Genomic DNA, 19,737 nt, shown 5'->3' with positions numbered 1-19,737 from the left:
CTAAGTAGATGTTTGATATAAACTGGCAAGAATCCTCTTCACGAGTCTGATGTTTCACACAATCAAGGACGAGGGTTGCAAAGATGTGTTGTCTGTCGTCTCAGAAATGTTCATAAATTCTCTTTTTTACTATAAGAAAAAATGGAAATTCCATGACGTAGAGAAGTCCCAAACAGATTAAAGGATGTCAGTGTTGACTTTGTAAGCTTGAGAATACAGTATTTGCAACCATTTTAGTTGACCTGTTACAACGTTATTCTTATAACTTATTATTATCATCTTGAAATGTGGACTTCACAGGATGCAGCCTTTGATTTGTGGGCACAGTGCACGCTGTGATGAGCTCTCTGCTCTGTAATGTCTTGAAACGGCTTAAGGAGTTGCTGAAGAAACAAAGGCAGAGTGAATATACATGCACTTGCTGTAGATTTACCCCCTTCTCCCAGTAGTCACACACAATCCCACACAGAGTTTTTGTAATTAAGTCCTGATGGGCACTTGCACACTGATCATATTTCGTCAGAACTGAGCGTGCCCTGTGGCACTCCAGATGCAGGTTTGTTTACGCTGGTTTGGCTGTTAATGGCACGCCGTAACACAGACCTGTCGGTCAGGATAGACATGTTCCTACTCATCTCCTCGCTGCCATTGATCACATGACCTTACAGGGATGTTACATTCCGACACGTTTAATGGGTTTCTGTTTCTCTGCAGGCTTTGACTTGAAGAGCAAGTGCTTCTGTGACTGAAACGCTAAAGAAGTGAAGGATGAGCCCAAGAAACAGAAAGCAAAATGAGTTATTTGACAGAGGTGAAAGGTGAGAATAAAAGCAGTTTTCCACCAGGATGACAGATGGAGAGAGGTTTGGACAAGCCTGTCACTCTGCACGTCTTTTTCCAGCAGATCAGACACACAAATCCAAAATACGCTCTCATAATCTGAACAGAGGAATTAAAGAGAGCCGAGCTGTAAATCTCTGGCAGAAAGCCTTCGAGTTTTCCAACGTTCATGAGCCCGTGGGATGCAAGCTTTACAAAGAGGAACAAAAGACACATGACTTCAACATATCCAGTATTTTAACAGCTGATTTGCAGATTGGAGGATGCCTTCAGGGAAGATCTGGCGCCATCTCCTGTGTCAGATTTTTATCGTGAAATTAGATACGGACCAATCAAATAAAAGTGAGAACATTTGTAACCTGCAGCCTATTTGTAAAGGCTTCACCATAGATAGATGGATAGATAGAAACATAATCATAATCTGATCTAGCAGCACTACTAACAATATTGTTTTAAAAGGAGTTTCTTTTTTTTTACACTCTGTCATAACCTACAATTCCAACTTGTGATTTAATTCAACTCTAAACTGTATTTTTAGCCAAAAGCTTTGCTTTCCATGCAGAATATAAAAAACACATACTGACCATTTCTCAGGTATATGATCTTATTTTAGTTTGTTCTTTTTCTGTTGGGAAGTATTTGAGTGGTCTTTTTGTTTAATTCATGGCCTGCAGATGGAAAATCCAACCAAACACTTTCAGTGTTTCTTACATTTACTTTGACTTTTATTTCATTGCCTACAATCTAAACACATTATATTTCATGTTTTGTTTTACCACCTTAGTTTAGTTTGCTAATATTAATCCATTTTGACGTTTCAGGCTGCAACAAAGATGCATTCATGCTTCCATCACAGAGGTGGAAATGAGCTTTGCCAAGTTGTGTTTTTTAAATATTTTTTGTAAGGACAAGAGGAAAGAAATGGTTCAAGTTTACCGAGAGGCTCCTCCAGAGGGCTGCAATGCATCAAAAACTGAGTAAACCAATAATGTTTGACAAATGAAGCACGTATAATATGTTGTAATTGAACATTCAGTTCATGACAAAAGCTTTACATTGATTTATACTTTTCTGTTTATATCATTACAGTATTTATGCTGAAACAACAGTGTTTAGTTCTATAACTTAATGTCTCACAAATGTTCACCATATATCAGTAATGTACATTCATGCTTTTCACAGATGTCCAAGTCGAGGCTTGTTGTTGAAAAAAAACGAATAAATGTGACACAAGCAGTTGCATCTTTTGCTGTAAAATAAGATTAAGAGCTGAGGACTCGTGCTGCACGTTGTCCTCAGTACCACAGATGGACATTATCCAGGAATGTTACTTTAAACACCCCAAAAAATCCTGTTTACAAGAAAAACAAACACATTGTAATACACATAAAACCCACTGGGACAAAAAGAAGAAAGAAAAGAAGAAATATCATCATCCTGCTCCCTTCATACAACTGAAATTGTCACCGCTGCCAATATAAACAGCTCCTTTATGGGATTCATTAGCAGTGCAGAAGTCCATCTGGGCCCCATTTTTAACATATTTGCTCGCCTGAAACAACCTGTTGCATAACTCAACTTACATTAACACTTTATTTATACAACATTTAACAATTTAAAGCACGAGTTCACATTCACAATTAAAATAACAGCGCTTAGAAAGTCCATATTTCTAATAAATGGGTGTAAAGGCTAATAAAATGAAAGAAATCCACATTGGGAATAAAATAACTGTTTCCTGAGACTCAGTGTTGCACATTCCTTCTTGAAGTGTGGAGCTATAATGATCCCACTCAGATCAGTGTTTCTGCTACACTCCCGGCTCGCTGCAATTTGGGCCAAAATCCAAAACCGAGTCTGTCAGATGCTCGCTGCCGTCGGTTGGCTTTATTAGTTTGGAGCCAGCAGCCGTGGGGAGGGAAACGCGATAGTCCACATGGGATCTCCTCTCTTGTGGTGATACAGTAACTCTCTGATAGATTTCACAGCTATCATCGTCGTCACTGCACCGGCCCGGCGCTACAGAGATCCTCTTACAGGGAGACACACTTTTATACACACAGTACTGCACAATCCTGAGAGGATACACAGCTGTGAACTCTGACATACTTTCACTATGACACACACACACACGAACCCTGACTTGCATGTTTTTCAGTACTGTGCAAAAGCATTGAGCCACTTCTCATTTGTTTATATAATGCCAGAAAAACAGGAAATAGGAGGGGCAATTCTAATGAGCTTTAAAGTTCAGCAGCCAGACTGCTAACTGGCACCGGACAAAGAATACAATTTAAAATTCTTTTGCATGTTTTTAAAGCTTTACATGAGTTGGAACCTGAATATATTTCTGAACTTTCTGCTTTTACTCAAACTTCAAGAAACTGCCTGCAGTGGAGCAGCCAATGCTGTCAGTTAAACATTCCCTCACTCCTGACAGCTTTATATCTCAGCTGAAGACGTATTTATTGGCCCTTGACTTGGTTTTCTTTTCATAATTGTATGTTCTTTAAAGCACTTTGGTCAGCTGTGGTTGTTTCAGATCTGCTTTACAAGTAAATTTGGCCACATTTAACTGCATTTTATATCTCACTGTATCTTCTTTGCTATTGCATGAGCAAAAGATACTAATTCTTCCCACTTAGATTAATAATAATCATGTTATAGCTTTTTAAATATCATAAATATACTGCACAGTATTTAGAAGCCTCCAAAAAGTTAAATGTTGAGTCAAATACCCAATTATTTGCATGTCTCCTGCAAAATGACAGAATTAAAACTTGTAAACAAATCAGTGAAAACTGATTCCTGATAAACGGACACTAACTGAACAAAATGTAGGGACTAATAGTATCTAGTGGGCATTTAATAGCATTTTCTGCACACAAAGTATTCAAATGTGACCTTGCAGAGTAATTCTTCTCACTGAAGGTTATACTACAAATCTCCAAATAAATGCATATGAAATCCAGTGTAAAGTCAGTTTACGATTTTTTTTGTTCCTGTAATTACAATAAATAAAAACAGAAAATATAAATAAATAAACCGCCTCCGCCTCAGACGTTTGCACTAAATCATGTTTTCTTGTAAGCATCTCTTTCTTTGGTTACAACTGAATGCAGAAGTTTTGGTTAAATGCAAGGTTTTGCCTCGATTTTAATCGATTCTTTCAATTGTGGGACGTGTAAATGCTCCTTTCCAAAGCAGCACTGTCCCAGTGGATCAAACCTGTGACATTCTGAGTTCAGGCTGTGGCGTTTTGCTCCCACGCGGTTTGTGTTTTGATACCAAATACCTTTATCTTTCTCTGCAGCCTCGACAAAGAGCTCCCAGACCTCTGCTGCACAAAGGAACCGATCCGGAGCAACTTGCTCACAGATTGTGGTCCAGCCAGCGGATGTAGTTGTTCATGCTCCTCTGTCCAACACTCGACAACATCGGCAGGTATGCAAACACCATGCAGCCATGGAAACCGTCCTGGTGGTGGTCATTGGTTACTGCAACATCAGCGTCCTGCAGGCGTCTTACGTACATCAACCCGTCGTCCCTCAGCACGTCAAACTCACAAGTCATCACGTACGCTTTAGGCGTTCTTCTCAGAACCCGCTGCTCTGCCAGCAGCGGCGCAGCCCTCACATCCATGAGCGCCGGCACCTCGCCCACCACACTTGTTGATCCTGTTTCTTTGACAACCGGCTGGAAGTGCTTCCTGCGCTCAGCAGGCAGTAAAGCGGTCCAGTTCAACTTAGAACGGGTCGTCGTGCTGATGCTCGGCTGGTCCAGAGAGGTGTGGTTGTTAGCCAGCAGGACGGGCTCCAGGGAGGGGTCGGCACCCAGGTACTGCAGCCAGAAGCGAGCCATGATGGGCCTGTAGAGGATGGGCACGGCCTGGTTCTGCTGGTAGGACGGGGTGTAGAAGTCAAGTGCCTGCAGCACAGGGTAGATCAACGCCTGGGCCTTGAACTTCACTTTCAGAGTTTCATCTGAGGCGAGCTGCAAACACATAAGATTCAACTCCAAGGTTTTATATCAGTATCAGGACATGATAAAATTAAAAAAATCTGAACTTCAGATGAACAACAACATGAGATATTACACTGTGTCATTATTCATAGAACAAAATCTGAGACAAAATACAGAAGCAGTGTGTTTAAAAAAAAAAAACCACTAAGTGAACCCTTACTGCTTCCACAGGAATTAAGTAAGGTAAGAAGCAGCCAGGTGCTGCTGATCAATGCATTGATGAATTGATCATCAGTAAGTGTGAGCACCTCTATAAAATTTTGTTAGTTTGCTGGTCCGGAGCATTCAGGTGAGTGTTAACACAATGCCAAGGAGGAAAGACATCAGCAATAATCTTAGAGAAGCGATTGTTACTGCCCATCAACCTGGGAAGGGATATGAGGCCATTTCCAAACTATCTGGAGTCCATCGTTCTACAGAGAGAAAGATTATTCACAAGTGGAAAACATTCAGGGCAGCTGTCAATCTTCCCAGGAGTGAACGTCCCAGCAAGTTCACCCCAAGGTCAGAAACCCAAGAGCTACATCTCAGACTCTGCAGGCCTCAGTTAGCATGTTAAAGGTTAAAGTTCATGACAGCACAGATAGAAACAGACTGAACAAGAATGGATTGTTTGGAAGGGCTGCAGGAGAAAGCCTCTTCAAACCACCAGCTTCTGGAACAATGTCCTTTGGACAGACCAGACCAAAGCTGAGATGTTTGCTCATAATGCACAGCAGCACTAGCCTGGGTGCCAGCCGAACTTAGCCCCGCCCATAAAAATTTTGGTCGGGAAGTTCGGTCTGGCTCTGCTCAGTTGGGAAATCATTATGCCCGACCAAGAATTGGTCGACCCAATCAGATTGCCAGGGCGGGCTTTATACGATGATGGACAGATGATCAACAGGGACATTATCGACTACGTCACTGAAGAGCGCTTGGTTTGACTTCGTTTGAAACAAACATGGCTGCCGCTGGAGAGCTAGGGTGTGTAGATTCTGCCATCGAGTCTGTTCTACAGGATCTCCACATTGCATTCATTTTGAAAGACGAACAGAGGAACGCGATAAAGGCTTTTATTGATAGAAAAGATGTTTTTGCCGTCCTTCCTACAACAAGTGTGTGTCGCTTAATCTACGTCACATACTAAGTTGCTCTGATTGGTTGTAGGTCTGTCCAATTGAGCGAAGAGGCATTTTTTCTCCAGGTTCGGTTGAAACACGCCCCATACCCAAATCTCTATTGAGCGGTATCAGACTCACATTCTGACTAGAATCGTGAGTATGACGTAGTCAGGCTACAGCAGCACGTTTGGAGGAAACCAAACACAGCATATCAGCGCAAACACCTGACACCAGCTGTCAAGCACGGTGGTGGAGGGCTGATGATCTGGGCTTGTTCTGCAGCCACAGGACCTGGGCACCTCACAGTCATTGAGTCCACCACGCTGCCTTAAATAGATGAACAAACAACTCAAGAGATGAGCTTGTATTCTGCAGGGTCCCCAAACAGGATCAACAGCACACAGACGCATCTACTGTCTCATCGCATCGACACAAGTGCAACCACACATGGCTTCTTTTACCACCTTGTTTTTAAAAAAACTGGCAGAAAATTCTCCCTTTTATGGGTTTGAATAATAAATTCATTCACAAAGTGAATTTCTGAAACATGAAGAACAAAAGTGAATTGTGCTCTGACGAGCTTGTGTTTGTGTCTCTACCTCCTGCGCCACAGCGGCAGCCAGGTTTCCCCCGGCGCTGTCTCCAGACACGCACACTCTCTCTGGGTCGATGCTGTAGTTCTGCAAAACCTCGGCAGACAGGAAGGCCCGTGACGCTGCTAAGGCATCGTGGTACTGAGCTGGAAACACGGCCACTGGAGCGAGACGGTAACTAAAGCAACAGAAAATCATAGAATAGAATAGAAACATATTTTATTCATCCCCCATTGGGGGAAATTAAAAAAAGGATGACATTTTTTCTTTCTTATCATTTTTTTCTTTCAAAAAAAGAAAAAATAGGAAGAGAATGTTATCATATCAATCTAATAATACAGAAATACAATAAATGAATGCTGTGATTTTTTTTTCTTCTAATGTTTCTTCCCTGACTTCTCTCACCCATATTTGGGTTTCTTAGCTAAAGTTCATTTCATCACATGGTCCACTGACTTTAACAACGCTTTTAGCTGCATCTCATTGCCCTCATTAGTTAAACCGTGTCCGTGACAACTGAACAAACTCTTTGTTTGTCAAACAGCTGTTTCCCCAAGTCACAAATGCACCATGAAGCTTCAAATGAAAAAAACCTCTTGTTTCGCAAGTCGCTGAAAAAAAATCCAAACTTTTTTTTCTCCTATAACGAATGAACGCAAATCAGACGGAGAGGGATGACGGCCACCAGTCTCACTGCTATCAGCACTTTGTTAAAAACAAGAGGAAACAGCAACTCTTTGTTTATCCTTAACTGTGAATCATCATCAGGCATAAAAGCCTCTTCCATCTAAGAGTTGATGACCAAAACTCACTCGACAGACATGATGACAGCATCCAGATCCTCCGCCATTTTCCGACAAAGACGGTCATAAGAGCGCATCCCTGCAGAGCAGGAAAAGAGTGTTTGTGCAGTTTAGACTGAAATTATATGACAATAACAAACTGAATGCGGGTTTTATTTACCATTAAACCTTTGTGGTGAGCAGTTTAAGGCCAAGACTTTAACTACTGGCTGTAAATTTATGGTGAATCTATAGCAGCACTTTGACATATTTCATAATAATTTTACAATTATGTGATAAAGAAAGATCTTTTGTTTGTAAAAGCTTTAAATATCAAGATATATTGAAAAAATCCTCTAGTCCTCACCAGGCCTAAAATGATGTAAATCCAACCTCAGATGAACACACCACTCTACATCTTATACTGTGTCATTATTTATTGAACAAAAACTGAGACAAAATGCGTGAAAAACTAAGTGAACCCCCTGATCCAACAGCTTGTAAAACCACCTTTAGCAGCAGTAAGTTGCAGTAATGGTTTTTATTTTGTTTTTATTTTGCCCACATTGTGAAAGAAGTGGCTTAGATGAAAAAATAAAGAAGTTATCAAGAAGAAGAAGGTGGTTTGTGTCTCATTCTAATCTCAGAGGATTGTTGAGCTCAAGGAGATGACTCCAACAAGTCCGATTAAAGTCTAATAAAAGGTTTTTATTCAGAAAACCCACAACTCAACAGAAGTGAACATCCTTTGTTTGAGTACTCACGACCACTGCCGAGCGCCCAGCCTCCACCGTGGAAATAAATGACACCTCTCTTCAGGTTCTTGCCCCCCTTTGGCTGAAACACTCGGGTGGGCACGCCCCCCAGCCGGGAGTCTGTCACGTGCACGGCAGGGCAAGAGCGAGCCTCTATTACCTCCACCCAGGACACCACCTGGTTCAGCAGGTGAACACGGTGGCACACACCCAGTGTGTGAGCCACGTCACTCTGGAAACACAAACAAGTTTACAGTCTTTTTTACGCTGGGGGGTTTTATTCCAACAAGGTGGCACTTTTATCCCTTTAAAACCCAACTGCACTTTCTTCTTCTTGTTTTTATTTCTTGTTATTTCCACTACATGGGGAAAACATTAACAGACGAGCACATTGCCACTAGATTTATATTCTTTTATGTATTTTAATGCTTCTTCCACTCCCTGCTGCAATGCTTTTATTTTATGTAAAGCACTTTGAATTGTTTGTACATGAAATGTGCTATACAAATAAATTTGATTTGATTTTGATTTGATAGAAATACAGAGAAAGGCGTGAAAAACCTGTGGAAAAACTTGTTGCTCCACCCTGCAGAAGATTAAAAGATGTGGGTGTGATAACTGCCTTTTGTGAGCGGCTAAGTTTACACAAGAGTCGCAGCCCCATCGTGTGTGTCTCTGTCAAAGCAGCGCAGGTTAAAGGCCGTTTGGCTGCAGGAGCAAAGGTGTTTTTCACGTTCTTTTAGTCAGCTGCAGGCCCCTTAAGGACAGCGCACCTGTGTTTCTTGTGGGAGCTGTTGTGAATTTACAACATGATGATTGTTTCAACTTTTTAGAGTAAGATAATACAGTGTAGTCTAATGTTATCAGAAGTGGAATGCAGATAAGTAAAGTACTCAAACACTTCGTTCTTTACATTTCCTTCCAAGCAGCCAGACGTTGTTGTAATCTTTTAAAGTGGCCTTGAGCAATAGTTCTCCAGGCTTTCTGAAGGTCTTTCAACGTTTTTCTTTGGACATTGGCTGCTTTTTCACTCACTTTCAGTCCAGTCGTGGTACCTGACCATTTTCAGAGGAATTTGTTTGGTTGTTAAGCCACTTAACTCTGACCTATGAATCATTCAAGCATAAAAAAGGCTCCTAACTCAAGGGATGAACCAGTGTTGTGTCGACACATAACAGACAACTTAGCAAAGAAGCAGTTTTAAATTGTAACTTTAGGCACTTTGTTACTAGCAGCCTGTCACAGAGACACATCATTTGTTTCATCTGTGAAAAACAGCAAAGATAACACAGTGTGACAGACAGAAAACAGGATTTCTGCAGCAACAAGGTGATTCCCAAAGAGCTGTTAGCTGGAAACTTGGCATATCTCAGCATGGTGTGCAGTGTGTCCTTAAAACATTTGAGGAAACTGGACAAGTGGAGGACAGAAGAAGAAGTGTCAGGCCTAAAGAACTATCTACAGCAGATGAACAGGATCTGAAAGTGATGTCCTTAATAAAGAGGAAAACATCCAGCAAAGACCTGACACAGGAGCTGAGAGATGCATCTGGACCTTCAGCTGATCCATCTGCTGTTGGCCCAAGCCTCATCAGAAATGGGCTCCATGGAAGGGTGGCTGTCAAGAAGCCGTTCTTAAGGAAGGGAAACAGGGAGAAAAGGCTGAGCTGTGCCAAAGGACACAAGAAGTGGGCTGAAAATCAGTGGCAGCAGGTCTGATGGAGGGATGAATCCTCCCCAGAGCCCGGAGCTCAACATTACTGAAGCAGTGTGGGATCATGTTGGCAGAGAACGGAACAAAAGGCAGCCCACATCCAAAGAAGAGCTTTGGGATGTCCTTCAAGAAGCCTGGAGAACTATTCCTGAAGACTCCTTAAAGAAAGGACAGAAAGCTCGTCTGAGAGGGTTCAGGCTGTGCTGGAGAATAAAGGAGCTCAGAACAGATATTCACTTTAGAGCTCCTTCAAATTGTTTCTGTCTTATTTACTGTATTTACATTGAAATTTGAACATGTTTCATTAGAATTGCCCCTCCTATTTCCTGTTTTTCTGGCATTATATAAACAAATGAGAGGTGGCTCAAGACTTTTGCAAAGTACTGGAGAAACATGCAAGTCAGGGTTTGTGTGTGTGTGCGTTGTAGTGAAAGTATGTCAGAGTTCACAGCTGTGTATCCTCTCAGGATCTTGTCGTACTGTGTGTATAAAAGTGTACAAAAGCTACATTTAATGTTTGCACACGTCTGAATAGATTGCTACAACTATCTGCTTTTTTCTCGTAAATATATTTCAATAAAATTAAGACAAAAAAATACTCAAGTATTGTAACTTCACTCCACAACATTTAACTGACTTTAGATTTAGTTCTTTTTACAAATTCATGTTTTGCACCAGAAGCTTATGATACATATGATAGATTTTATTTTTCTATTTAATCATATATTCCTGTTATACTTTGTGCAGCACTTTGGTGATATGTACTTAAAGCAGACTTGAAACAAGTAGTCCATTAGTAAATCAGACAAATAAATAAAAGGAAAATCAGCACCCCGCACCGTAAGCTATTTCTTCCCAGTATAACCAATTTCCCTGTCTTTATAACCTCATATTCACTAACAATTGAAAACATCGTTATTTTCTGCTGCCTGGGACCTCCTGGAAGAACAGATGTTTCTCTAGTGACCACACTGATTAAATAAAAGGGCAATCTTTAGATAAATTCATATTGTAAATAATCATTAGTTGTAGTTGGATAAAAAAATAATTTTCTATTAGCTCCACCATAATACAACAGTAGCAGAGTAATTCATATTAATACATGAGTCATAATAAGCTAATGACTAAACACTTTAACATTTACTTTTAAGTACTTTTAATTATAATACAGTATATATTTTTTTCACTTGCACAACTATCTTAATGCAGGAACGGTATCTTTCACCTTGATATCTAAGTACTTGAAAACAAACATTCTTCACCAAAGTGTACAGTGAAGTAGAACAATAAAGTAGCACAGGGTAGGAATATCATTGGTTTTAGTACAGTAACCAGTTCACAGTATTTCTAACTCTGACATCAACCTGCCCGGCTCCTCTCGCCTGTCAGCGCATCTTAGCTCTCACCGCCTGCATGAAGCTCCGAAAAAGCGCATCCAGCAGCATCAGCTTCCAAGGCTCGCTCACGCCGCTCGGTAACGGCAGGTAGACGTAATAGGCGGCCGCCGATAGCAGCACGGCTCCGGCCAAACGGAGCCTCATCGCGGCTGTGTGTACCTGCCAAAAGGAACATACGGGGAAACCGTAGTCAGTTCTGTGGCTTCGGTTGGGATTGATAAAACGCGGAGGACTGACCCCGATTTCAAAATAAAAGCGCAGAGCGAAGTTTGTATGGATCCTGGACGACAACGGAACCTACTTTGATTTTATTTTGAAATATTCAAACAGGAAGCTGTATAAGACTTGCGTAATGTTGCTCCTCCTGGGAAATGTAGTTCTGTTAAGCTGCTACGCCTAAAACGTAATGGCGTTAGCAACATTTCATTATGCGAGTGAAGATTACAGGAACGTGATTCAGGGAAAGAATTTTGTTTAATTAAATTAAGAAGATTTATAGTGTTTCTTAAGTGGAAATATATCTTTTTTTTAAAGTATTTTCTTTTCTTTTTTACTCTAAGATTAAATTAAATTACTTTATTTTCCCAAAGGGAAATTCTGTTGTCACAGTTTGTTTTTTCTTCCAACAATCATAATAAGCTTTAATTATGTATTATTATTGCATCTTAGTGGAGACATTAAAGGACCAAAGTATGCTTAAAAAATTCTGACAAAAGTCTGTTGTATCCTTTCTTGTAGACCACCTCAGCGTTGCATTTCCAGTCAGTCGTGCTATCTGAGTAAACTCCTCGGTATCATCTCTTTTGTTTTGTTTGTGTTCAACATGAGTTTATCGTTTCCACATTATGCCACAGAGTGATTGACCAGTTCCCTTTACTTAGCCTCTTGTCCATCACTGATACACCACTAGTATTATTGTCCACTTAGAATAGCCACAAATAATTAATTTTGAATGAAAAATAAATATTTAAATCTCAGTAAAGACATTTTATTGTTTCCATTTTTACTAGCTTGCTTTTAGGACTGTTTTAACATGTCACACTAATATATGTCGAGAAATGAGATGCATGCACATATCAACATTCATCTATCATATTACTATTCAGCAGGATGGTGAAAATCAAACTGTTTTTGTTTGTCTTGTTTTAAAAGATCTACTTTATTTTTACCAAGTTTGACAGAATGCATTTAAGATCTGACAGTTATTTTTGTAGGTTTAAATAAAAACAACTTTTCCATCATAGATCACATTCATAAAAGCATTCTTATAATGCAAGTCTACATCTGCCACATTATTGATTTATATGAATTACCATAAGCTGCGGAGTTCAAATCACTTTACATTTATCAAATAAAATGATATCTTTTGCAAACCGCTCTCTGGTGCAGCAATTGTTGTTTTGTCTTGTGGCTTATGCTGGAGTGCGTGTTCCCGTGGGGTGCATGCAGATCTCGGTGGTCAAGCACAACCCAGCAATGGACCGGCTGATGTGCTGTTTAAAGGGACACTCCACCCATTTGCATTAGGCTTTGCATGGTTAGAAACCCAGTCATACTTTTGAATGGTCATACAACACTCTCTCACATCCCCCTGAGACGGGAGAAATCCGTATTCACCTCTTTACACTTCCTCCTACAATGACGCAAAAATCGTCATTTTGCGTCATTGTAGGAGGAAGTGGAAGAGGGGTGGATTTCTGTAGAAACTACAAGCGCTAGTTCCCACCCTTCAACACCGCCCATAGGGGGGTTGGACCTAATGCGCTAACAGACCTATCACAGATCAGTGCCAGTGCTTTTGAGAGCTGCAGCTAACATGGTCGAAGGTACCGAATACTCAGACAGATGCAATACGGAGGACTGGGATTTAGAAGAAGATATGGCTCAAGCTGGGGCGAATTGGTGGTGCCTGTGCTCTAACTGTGCGCCAATGGACACAGATCAAGAGTCTGTCTGCTGCCGAGAATTCCAGCGGTGCCAATTTTTTCTTCTGGATGATATCGGAGGATGACATGGACGTGTGTGTTGTTGATCACCCGAGTTTCGCACCCCATATGGAGACTTACTTTAGAATACCTAAAGTCAACTGGAAACGACAGCCAAAGCCTACAGGGCCAAATGGACGTCTTTCTGTAAAGTAAGTTTGTTTTCTTTGTTACTATGTCAAGGAGTACTCTTGCTAACATGCTAACGTGGCATGTTCATTGCACAAATAGCTTGCAGTTATGCATGCTACTGTGGCACGCTAGGCTCAAATGCCATCACTCACTTTGTGATCAATGTTTTGTCTAGACAATTTCGTCTAACAGCCTACCGGCACTTTCTTGAGTGGGTCCTGCAAGGAGAGAGATTGGGCGTCATGTCGTGTTACCTGCTTGTGTCGTGCAGGCTATCCGCCAGAACTACCCAGCTCCAGACGGCCAGTACTGCGGGCACCAAGAAGTGGAGGACGCTCAGGAGGAGCTATAGTTTCCTTGTTTTATATTCATTCAACAGTTGTATTGTTTGTATAGTTATTTAATTAAATGGTTAAATGTACGTTGTTGTGGTTCTTTCTTAGTAATGTTGCTCCAAGTGTATTCGAGTTAGTGAACGACCAACATTTCAGAACTGGAACTACCTAGCTACTGTTACCTCAGATGACAAAACGACAGAATTGTGATCATAGCCTACCTATAATTACTATAAATTATGAAGCATTACAAGTATACATTGCATTATAAGTTTGTTGCAAATCAGTTACCTCCTTCCAAGTTTATGATGCTATTCTAAACTTTGTTGAAGGGAGACAGGAGAGAAGGAGTGACATTTTGTTTTTTAATTCACAAAATAAGAATTGTCATGAACATAAAGACTCACAAACAACAGTATCTACACAATTAAAAAAAAGGTATTGACCCTGTGATTGAGTATACAGTAAGGTGCTCGATGGAAGTGCAAACAGGTAAGGCAGTTCAAGGATAAGGCCAAAAGACCATATAAGACAAAGACATTTAGGACATATAAGACATGGTAATATTACAAAATGTATCACGAGGAATGGGTTAAGGTACAGCTGACGTCTGGCGCTGTCTGGGATTCAATGTTTTCTGATGATGAGGACAACTCTGCAGCAGACGTCGACGTCGTTTTAGTCTGAAATGTCATACGTTCAATAACGTTAAAAACATTTGAATAACGTCAGACTAACACAGTAAAACATGGTTGATTTACATCGCTAATAACGAACTTATTTAGATCTACATAGCAAAGTGTCTAACGTTACATTGCTAACTTTGCTGACGAGTGGAGTTAGCGAGGCAGACACACTAGAACAGCAAGCGACCAAAACATACAAGATATTTACTTTGTAAACAGCCAAATCATATGAGATGTGCTGCTTTACAGCAGACGACTATATCAGTGTGTGTTCTCAGTAGCCGCTAGAGTTAGAAAAAAAGCCTTACCTCCAGGCAAATGCGTTTAGCATTGCTAGCAGTTCCAAAAGTTCCTGGCTTTTTGCACAAGTCCAACTCTTTGGGTAATCTATGAAAACTTACTCCGTGTATTTTCCTTGTGCTGGCTGAACATCCCGGTACCATGCAAGTGCACACCATTTCGATACACAAACGAGGAGTAATTCACTAATGATTTCGCAAACTCTTCACTAGAAATTGTGTGACATGATTTCCAGGTAGCGTAGTCGGTGCTACTCTCGGGGGAGTGGCCTGAGGAGCTCGAGCATTGCAATGCACTATGGGGATTGTTGTCTTTAATCCAAAAGCACAAAAAAGTCATTTTCTGCCTTTTCTCGATCAAGAAGGCACCAAATTAGAAATGTATGCTACTATTCTACTACATATATGGCCCACTTTCAATACATATTCATGTCTCCACTGGTGGAATGTTCCTTTAAATGGTGCCAAATAGTGTGCTGCTGGTTATGCTGGTGGTGACTAAATGCTGCAATCCCACAACAGTCTGTCAACTGATTTTCATTGATATTTTCCTTTGTTTTTAGGTATTTTTCTTCAATACTTTACAGGCCAAGAATATAATGCTCCTTTGAGGATTAATAAAGTATTATCCAATTCTCTCAGGGTCGTCGGAGCTGGATCCTATCCCAGCTGTCATTGGGTGAGAGGCGGGGACGGGTCGCCAGTCCATAACAGGGCCACACAGAGACAAATGAGACAAACAACCTTGCACACACACAATCCCTCCTGGGGTCAATTTAGAATGACAAATTAACCTAAAACGCATGCTATTTGGACAGTGGGAGGAAGCTGGAGTACCCAGAGAGACCCACGCATGCACAAATAGAGCATACCAACTCCACACAGGAAGGCCCCAGTCAGGATTTGAACCAGGAACCCTCTTGGTCTGCTAACCACCACATTATTAAACACTAAAATATTTCACTTGTATTACAAATCAAGAAGTAACTGATCATTATTCTAACACTGTGACCAATTTGGGGTGCGGGACTTCCATCACTGAAATTCTTCATAAAAATATCTGATTGGTTAATGCCAGCCTTTCCTGGTTTATGTAAAGCAGTAAACCCCTCCAGTGCTATGGTTACCACACCTGAGTTCAGTTACTCAGCTGTTTGCAGTTAGTTAACAAGGGAAGCTGATAAAGTCCACTTTGTGACTTCTGTCTCTATGAGTTTGATGTTTATCGGGGCAGAAGCTATGGGGTTTCTGTTAAGGCAAGTTTTCAAGTTGTTTTACTAATTTAATTTTACTTCTTTTTAAAAGGTAAATGAGTGACACTTCTGGTAAATGGATCACATTTTTAGTCTTAAGAAATCACTATGAAAACTCCTCCTGCTGATTACTTATGACAATATATCTATATTTGTGACATATTTTTCTTAAATTCTGTCATTGAACATCCCACTGAGGCCAAGCTGTGGTAATCTACATGAAATACAAAACACAGAAGTATGAATATTGGAATATTCAGATAATGCCAAGTTGATGATATATTGGTAAAAAAGAGGAGGAAAACTCTGAGATTTTAGTCTTTTAACCAGTGCATGAATCTGAAAGCAGCTGGAATTAAAATGAACTTGTGCTTGGCTATTACAAATAGCATTTTTGAACGAATCCCTTCGTAGAAACTTGCAGCACGATCAGGGACTGCAAGAAAAGCAGATATTCAAGTGTATATATTAATGAAATGTTAATATTGAAATAAATATCAACTTTGTCTTGTCTAGATTGTTGCTGTTGTCTTTGTTGGCCATCAGAGGATATCAAGCCAACGGTAAGCTTTGCTCAAACTAAATTACTAGACTGGTCTTATTTGATGACTAACATGTTTTTTTTTTTTGTTTTTTTTTTACAACAGCCAGCAGCACTGGATCTGCTGAGAAACATGGAAATGAAGATGTACTGGTGGGAGGCTTAAAACCATCTTTGAGTAGCCACAGTCCTGGAAAATCTTCACAGCATAATGGTTCACTTAGTAGTGATGATTCAACATTAAAAACAAATGAGACAAAAAGCTACACCTCCACAGTCACTTATCTTCCTGAAGCTGAAACACTGAAACTAAACGAATCTGTACCAGATCTCCAGAATTCAAGTAATGCCCAACAGCTAACGGTGGCACATTCTGGTTTTCAACCTCAGCAGCAGACAAGGGCCCCACAACAGTCACAAGGATGTCCTCCCAAAGAGGCCCAGGAGACAAAGCAGCCAACCTGTCCACCTGTGGTGTCACAACAAACCGGCTGCCCACCCTCAGTGCCCGTGGAGGATAACAACCTGCTTTTGGTGACAAAGGCACTCGAGCAGCTAAAGCTACCTCTGAAGGTACCCGAAGGGTTTCAGGAGCCCAAACGGCATGACGACTGGTTTCATATGCATGAGCAGCCATATGGTTATCTCCTCAAGTGGCTCCAGGACCTCCTACAGTATGCTTACCTGCCTGTAATGCCCCAGAAGTACGGTTACCCATCCCCATGGTCTGAGGTGCACCGGCACCACAGATACTCTCCCCAGGAGCCCAAGCGCCATGATTACCCTCCCCAGGCTCTTCAGTACCACGGTTACCCTCCCCAGGCTCTCCGGTACCACGGTTACCCTCCCCAGGCTCTTCGACACAACGATTACCGTCCCCAGGCTCTCCAGTACTACGGTTACCCTCCTCAGGCTCTCTGGCAACCTGGTAACGCTGCCCCGGAGCCCCGGCACACTGGTTACGCTGTCCCAGAAACCCGGCACGCTGGTTACGCTGTCCCGGAGCCCCGGCACACTGGTTACGCTGTCCCAGAAACCCGGCACGCTGGTTACGCTGTCCCGGAGCCCCAGCATGCTGGTTATGCTGTCCCAGAGCCCGAGCGTGCTGGTTATGCTATCCTGGAGCCCCGGCACGCTGGTAACACCGCCCCAGAGCACCGGCACGCTGGCTACGCTGCCCCGGAGCCCCGGCACGCTGGCTACGCTTCCCCGGAGCCCCGGCACGCTGGCTACGCTTCCCCGGAGCCCCGGCAGGCTGGCTACGCTTCCCCGGAGCCCCGGCAGGCTGGCTACGCTTCCCCGGAGCCCCGGCAGGCTGGCTACGCTTCCCCGGAGCCCCGGCAGGCTGGCTATGCTGCCCTGGAGCCGAGGCACCAAATGAACCTGCCCCAGGAACTTCAACAACCAACTAATCCGTCCGAGCAGTCTCATTACTCACCCCTAGAGCACCCAAAGTCCAGGCAGAATGGCTACATGGATCACGGCTCCAAAATGCCACGCTACTCAGCCAAACAGCCCGGTTTCCCACCCAAGATGCTACACTACAAAATGAACCGACCAGGCTACATGCCTCAAAAGCTCCGCTACCAAGCAAAGCAAAGTCGGCCGGTCCCGCAGGCCGTTCACCCTTCTCAGCATTTTCAGGTTTTGTGAACAGCCAATTTACAATATATAAAACTTTCCTCAAACTTCAACTACAATACTAATGTATCATCAATGTCTTCTGGTTTAGACATGACTAATCTGACTTATCAAATAAAAACTATTTCTGGAATCTCATGTCTTGACTCGTTTTTTTTTTTAATAAATCGGGTTTAACAGTAAGTGATCTGTTTCCAGGTTTAATTGTACCCTGTTACAGTTCCTTCCCAATTTAAGGTTCTGAGAATGAAGTATATATTTGAGCTTATGCAATTTAAACTGATAATTTGATCTTGCACAAGTTTGATGTTTCCTCTGGAAGGTTCTGTATGGACAAACAAATGGTTTCAACAGCTGGTGAACGAAACGGGGTAAACATCAAATTGGGAAAATAAAAATTTGGAACATACCTCTGGTTGAACCAGACTCTTCCATTTACTTTATCCTATCTGTTTTGAAAAGCTGGGCTATGGGGAGAGCACAACATTTTTATTTTCTTATTGCATATTTCTACATAAGAGTTTGACAGCAGTCATCAGCTTAGCAGGATGCCATTTAAGCAATAAAGAACCCAATAAATAATAAAATTGATAGCTATAATATAAAAGATTTAAAAACTGTAGAGATTTGAGTTGTAAAGTTCATGTTTTTAAAGTGCAAGTCCAGCTCAGCCTTTCCGCAGAGCATTCACAGCCCATGAGAAAAAGCGGTTTCTCAGCCTGTTTGTGGCTTCATGACCCTCAACCTACCCGAGGGAAGGGAAAGAAGGCAATGCCAGGGTTTTTGCAGTCTTTCTTGATATTTGCTGTTTTCCAGAGTTGGAGTAGATGTCCTCCAGGTTTGGGAGAGGGGTGCCAATAATCCACTGTAGGTCTTTCCTCTGTGTTGCAGCTGGAGAACTATACAGGGAAACAATAGTTCAGGACACTCTGAGGAAGCCCAGTTTGCACATCCTCCAAGGTCTGTCGCCTACCTGGACATTAGAAAATGGCAAAACAACCAATTATAAATCTTTTCAACAAATTTACACATTCATAGTTTCTTTTTTGTCAAGTTTCCTTCATACTTCTGCTGCAACACCTGTTTTGCTATTCAGCCTGTTATCAATCTAAACCCATGGTAGTGTTTGATCTTTTGTCAGCTCCACCTGTTTTAACATAGATGCATTCACCTAGACCCAGGATGGGTTGTTTTACCAAACTGATAACCAGCTTCATTAAACTGCTAAAATAGATCTGCACTGTTGGGATTAGTTAAGTAAGATAATCAGAATATTACCTGGTTATATTAAATCCACTTCATAATAAAAGCTCCAGATAAGTACCCTCAAAGAGTAAAGCGTCTCCATAGTGATGGCATTATCACTGAGATTTATGAGATCAGAATGAGTTGAGATCTACACATGATTAGCATAGTATTGATGAAATTAGCGTAGAAATATTCAATGTCCTATCTTGGATTTATCAGTTGTACAACTCCTATAGGACAATTAGCCACACCTGCTCTTAACAAATGACAAGTGTTTCATCTTAATTCAGCAAGGTGAGAAGATCCGGACACTCTCTGAGGAAGCCCAGTTTGCACCTCCTCCAAGGTCTGTCTCTTACCTGCAGTTTAGTTCACCTCCAAACGCTTCCGTGGATGAACAATTAAATTAAG

The 19,737-nt window shown here is 41.6% G+C and overlaps 1 protein-coding gene and 1 long non-coding RNA gene across 2 annotated transcripts; one reads left to right on the top strand and one right to left on the bottom strand.

The window, feature by feature from the left end:
* Nucleotides 1-1,379: 1,379 nt before the first annotated feature.
* LOC142369698 (neutral cholesterol ester hydrolase 1-like) lies at nucleotides 1,380-11,410 on the bottom strand. The gene is made up of 5 exons (XM_075452032.1): nucleotides 11,216-11,410; nucleotides 8,106-8,328; nucleotides 7,372-7,441; nucleotides 6,566-6,737; nucleotides 1,380-4,833 (listed from the first exon to the last, which is right to left on the bottom strand). The coding sequence occupies exons 1-5, from the start codon at nucleotides 11,348-11,350 to the stop codon at nucleotides 4,213-4,215; spliced, it is 1,221 nt and encodes a 406-aa protein (XP_075308147.1). The 5' UTR covers nucleotides 11,351-11,410; the 3' UTR covers nucleotides 1,380-4,212.
* On the top strand, nucleotides 4,035-17,384 carry LOC142369699 (uncharacterized). The gene is made up of 4 exons (XR_012767682.1): nucleotides 4,035-4,284; nucleotides 6,580-6,733; nucleotides 16,413-16,459; nucleotides 16,544-17,384. It is a non-coding gene; the product is annotated as an uncharacterized LOC142369699 (long non-coding RNA).
* The last annotated feature ends 2,353 nt before the right edge of the window (nucleotides 17,385-19,737 follow it).

Source organism: Odontesthes bonariensis, chromosome 20 (assembly GCF_027942865.1).
Source record: "Odontesthes bonariensis isolate fOdoBon6 chromosome 20, fOdoBon6.hap1, whole genome shotgun sequence".
Classification (NCBI taxonomy): domain Eukaryota; kingdom Metazoa; phylum Chordata; class Actinopteri; order Atheriniformes; family Atherinopsidae; genus Odontesthes; species Odontesthes bonariensis.
This window is presented reverse-complemented; position numbering and strand designations above follow the sequence as displayed.

Coding starts and splice junctions, on each gene's coding strand:
- LOC142369698 (XM_075452032.1), bottom strand. CDS start 11,350: ATGAGGCTCCGTTTGGCCGGAGCCGTGCTGCTATCGGCGGCCGCCTAT. Junction 7,442..8,105: donor CTGGGCGCTCGGCAGTGGTC/GTGAGTACTCAA, acceptor CCTGCTCTGCAG/GGATGCGCTCTTATGACCGT. Junction 6,738..7,371: donor GCTGTCATCATGTCTGTCGA/GTGAGTTTTGGT, acceptor CTGTTGCTTTAG/TTACCGTCTCGCTCCAGTGG.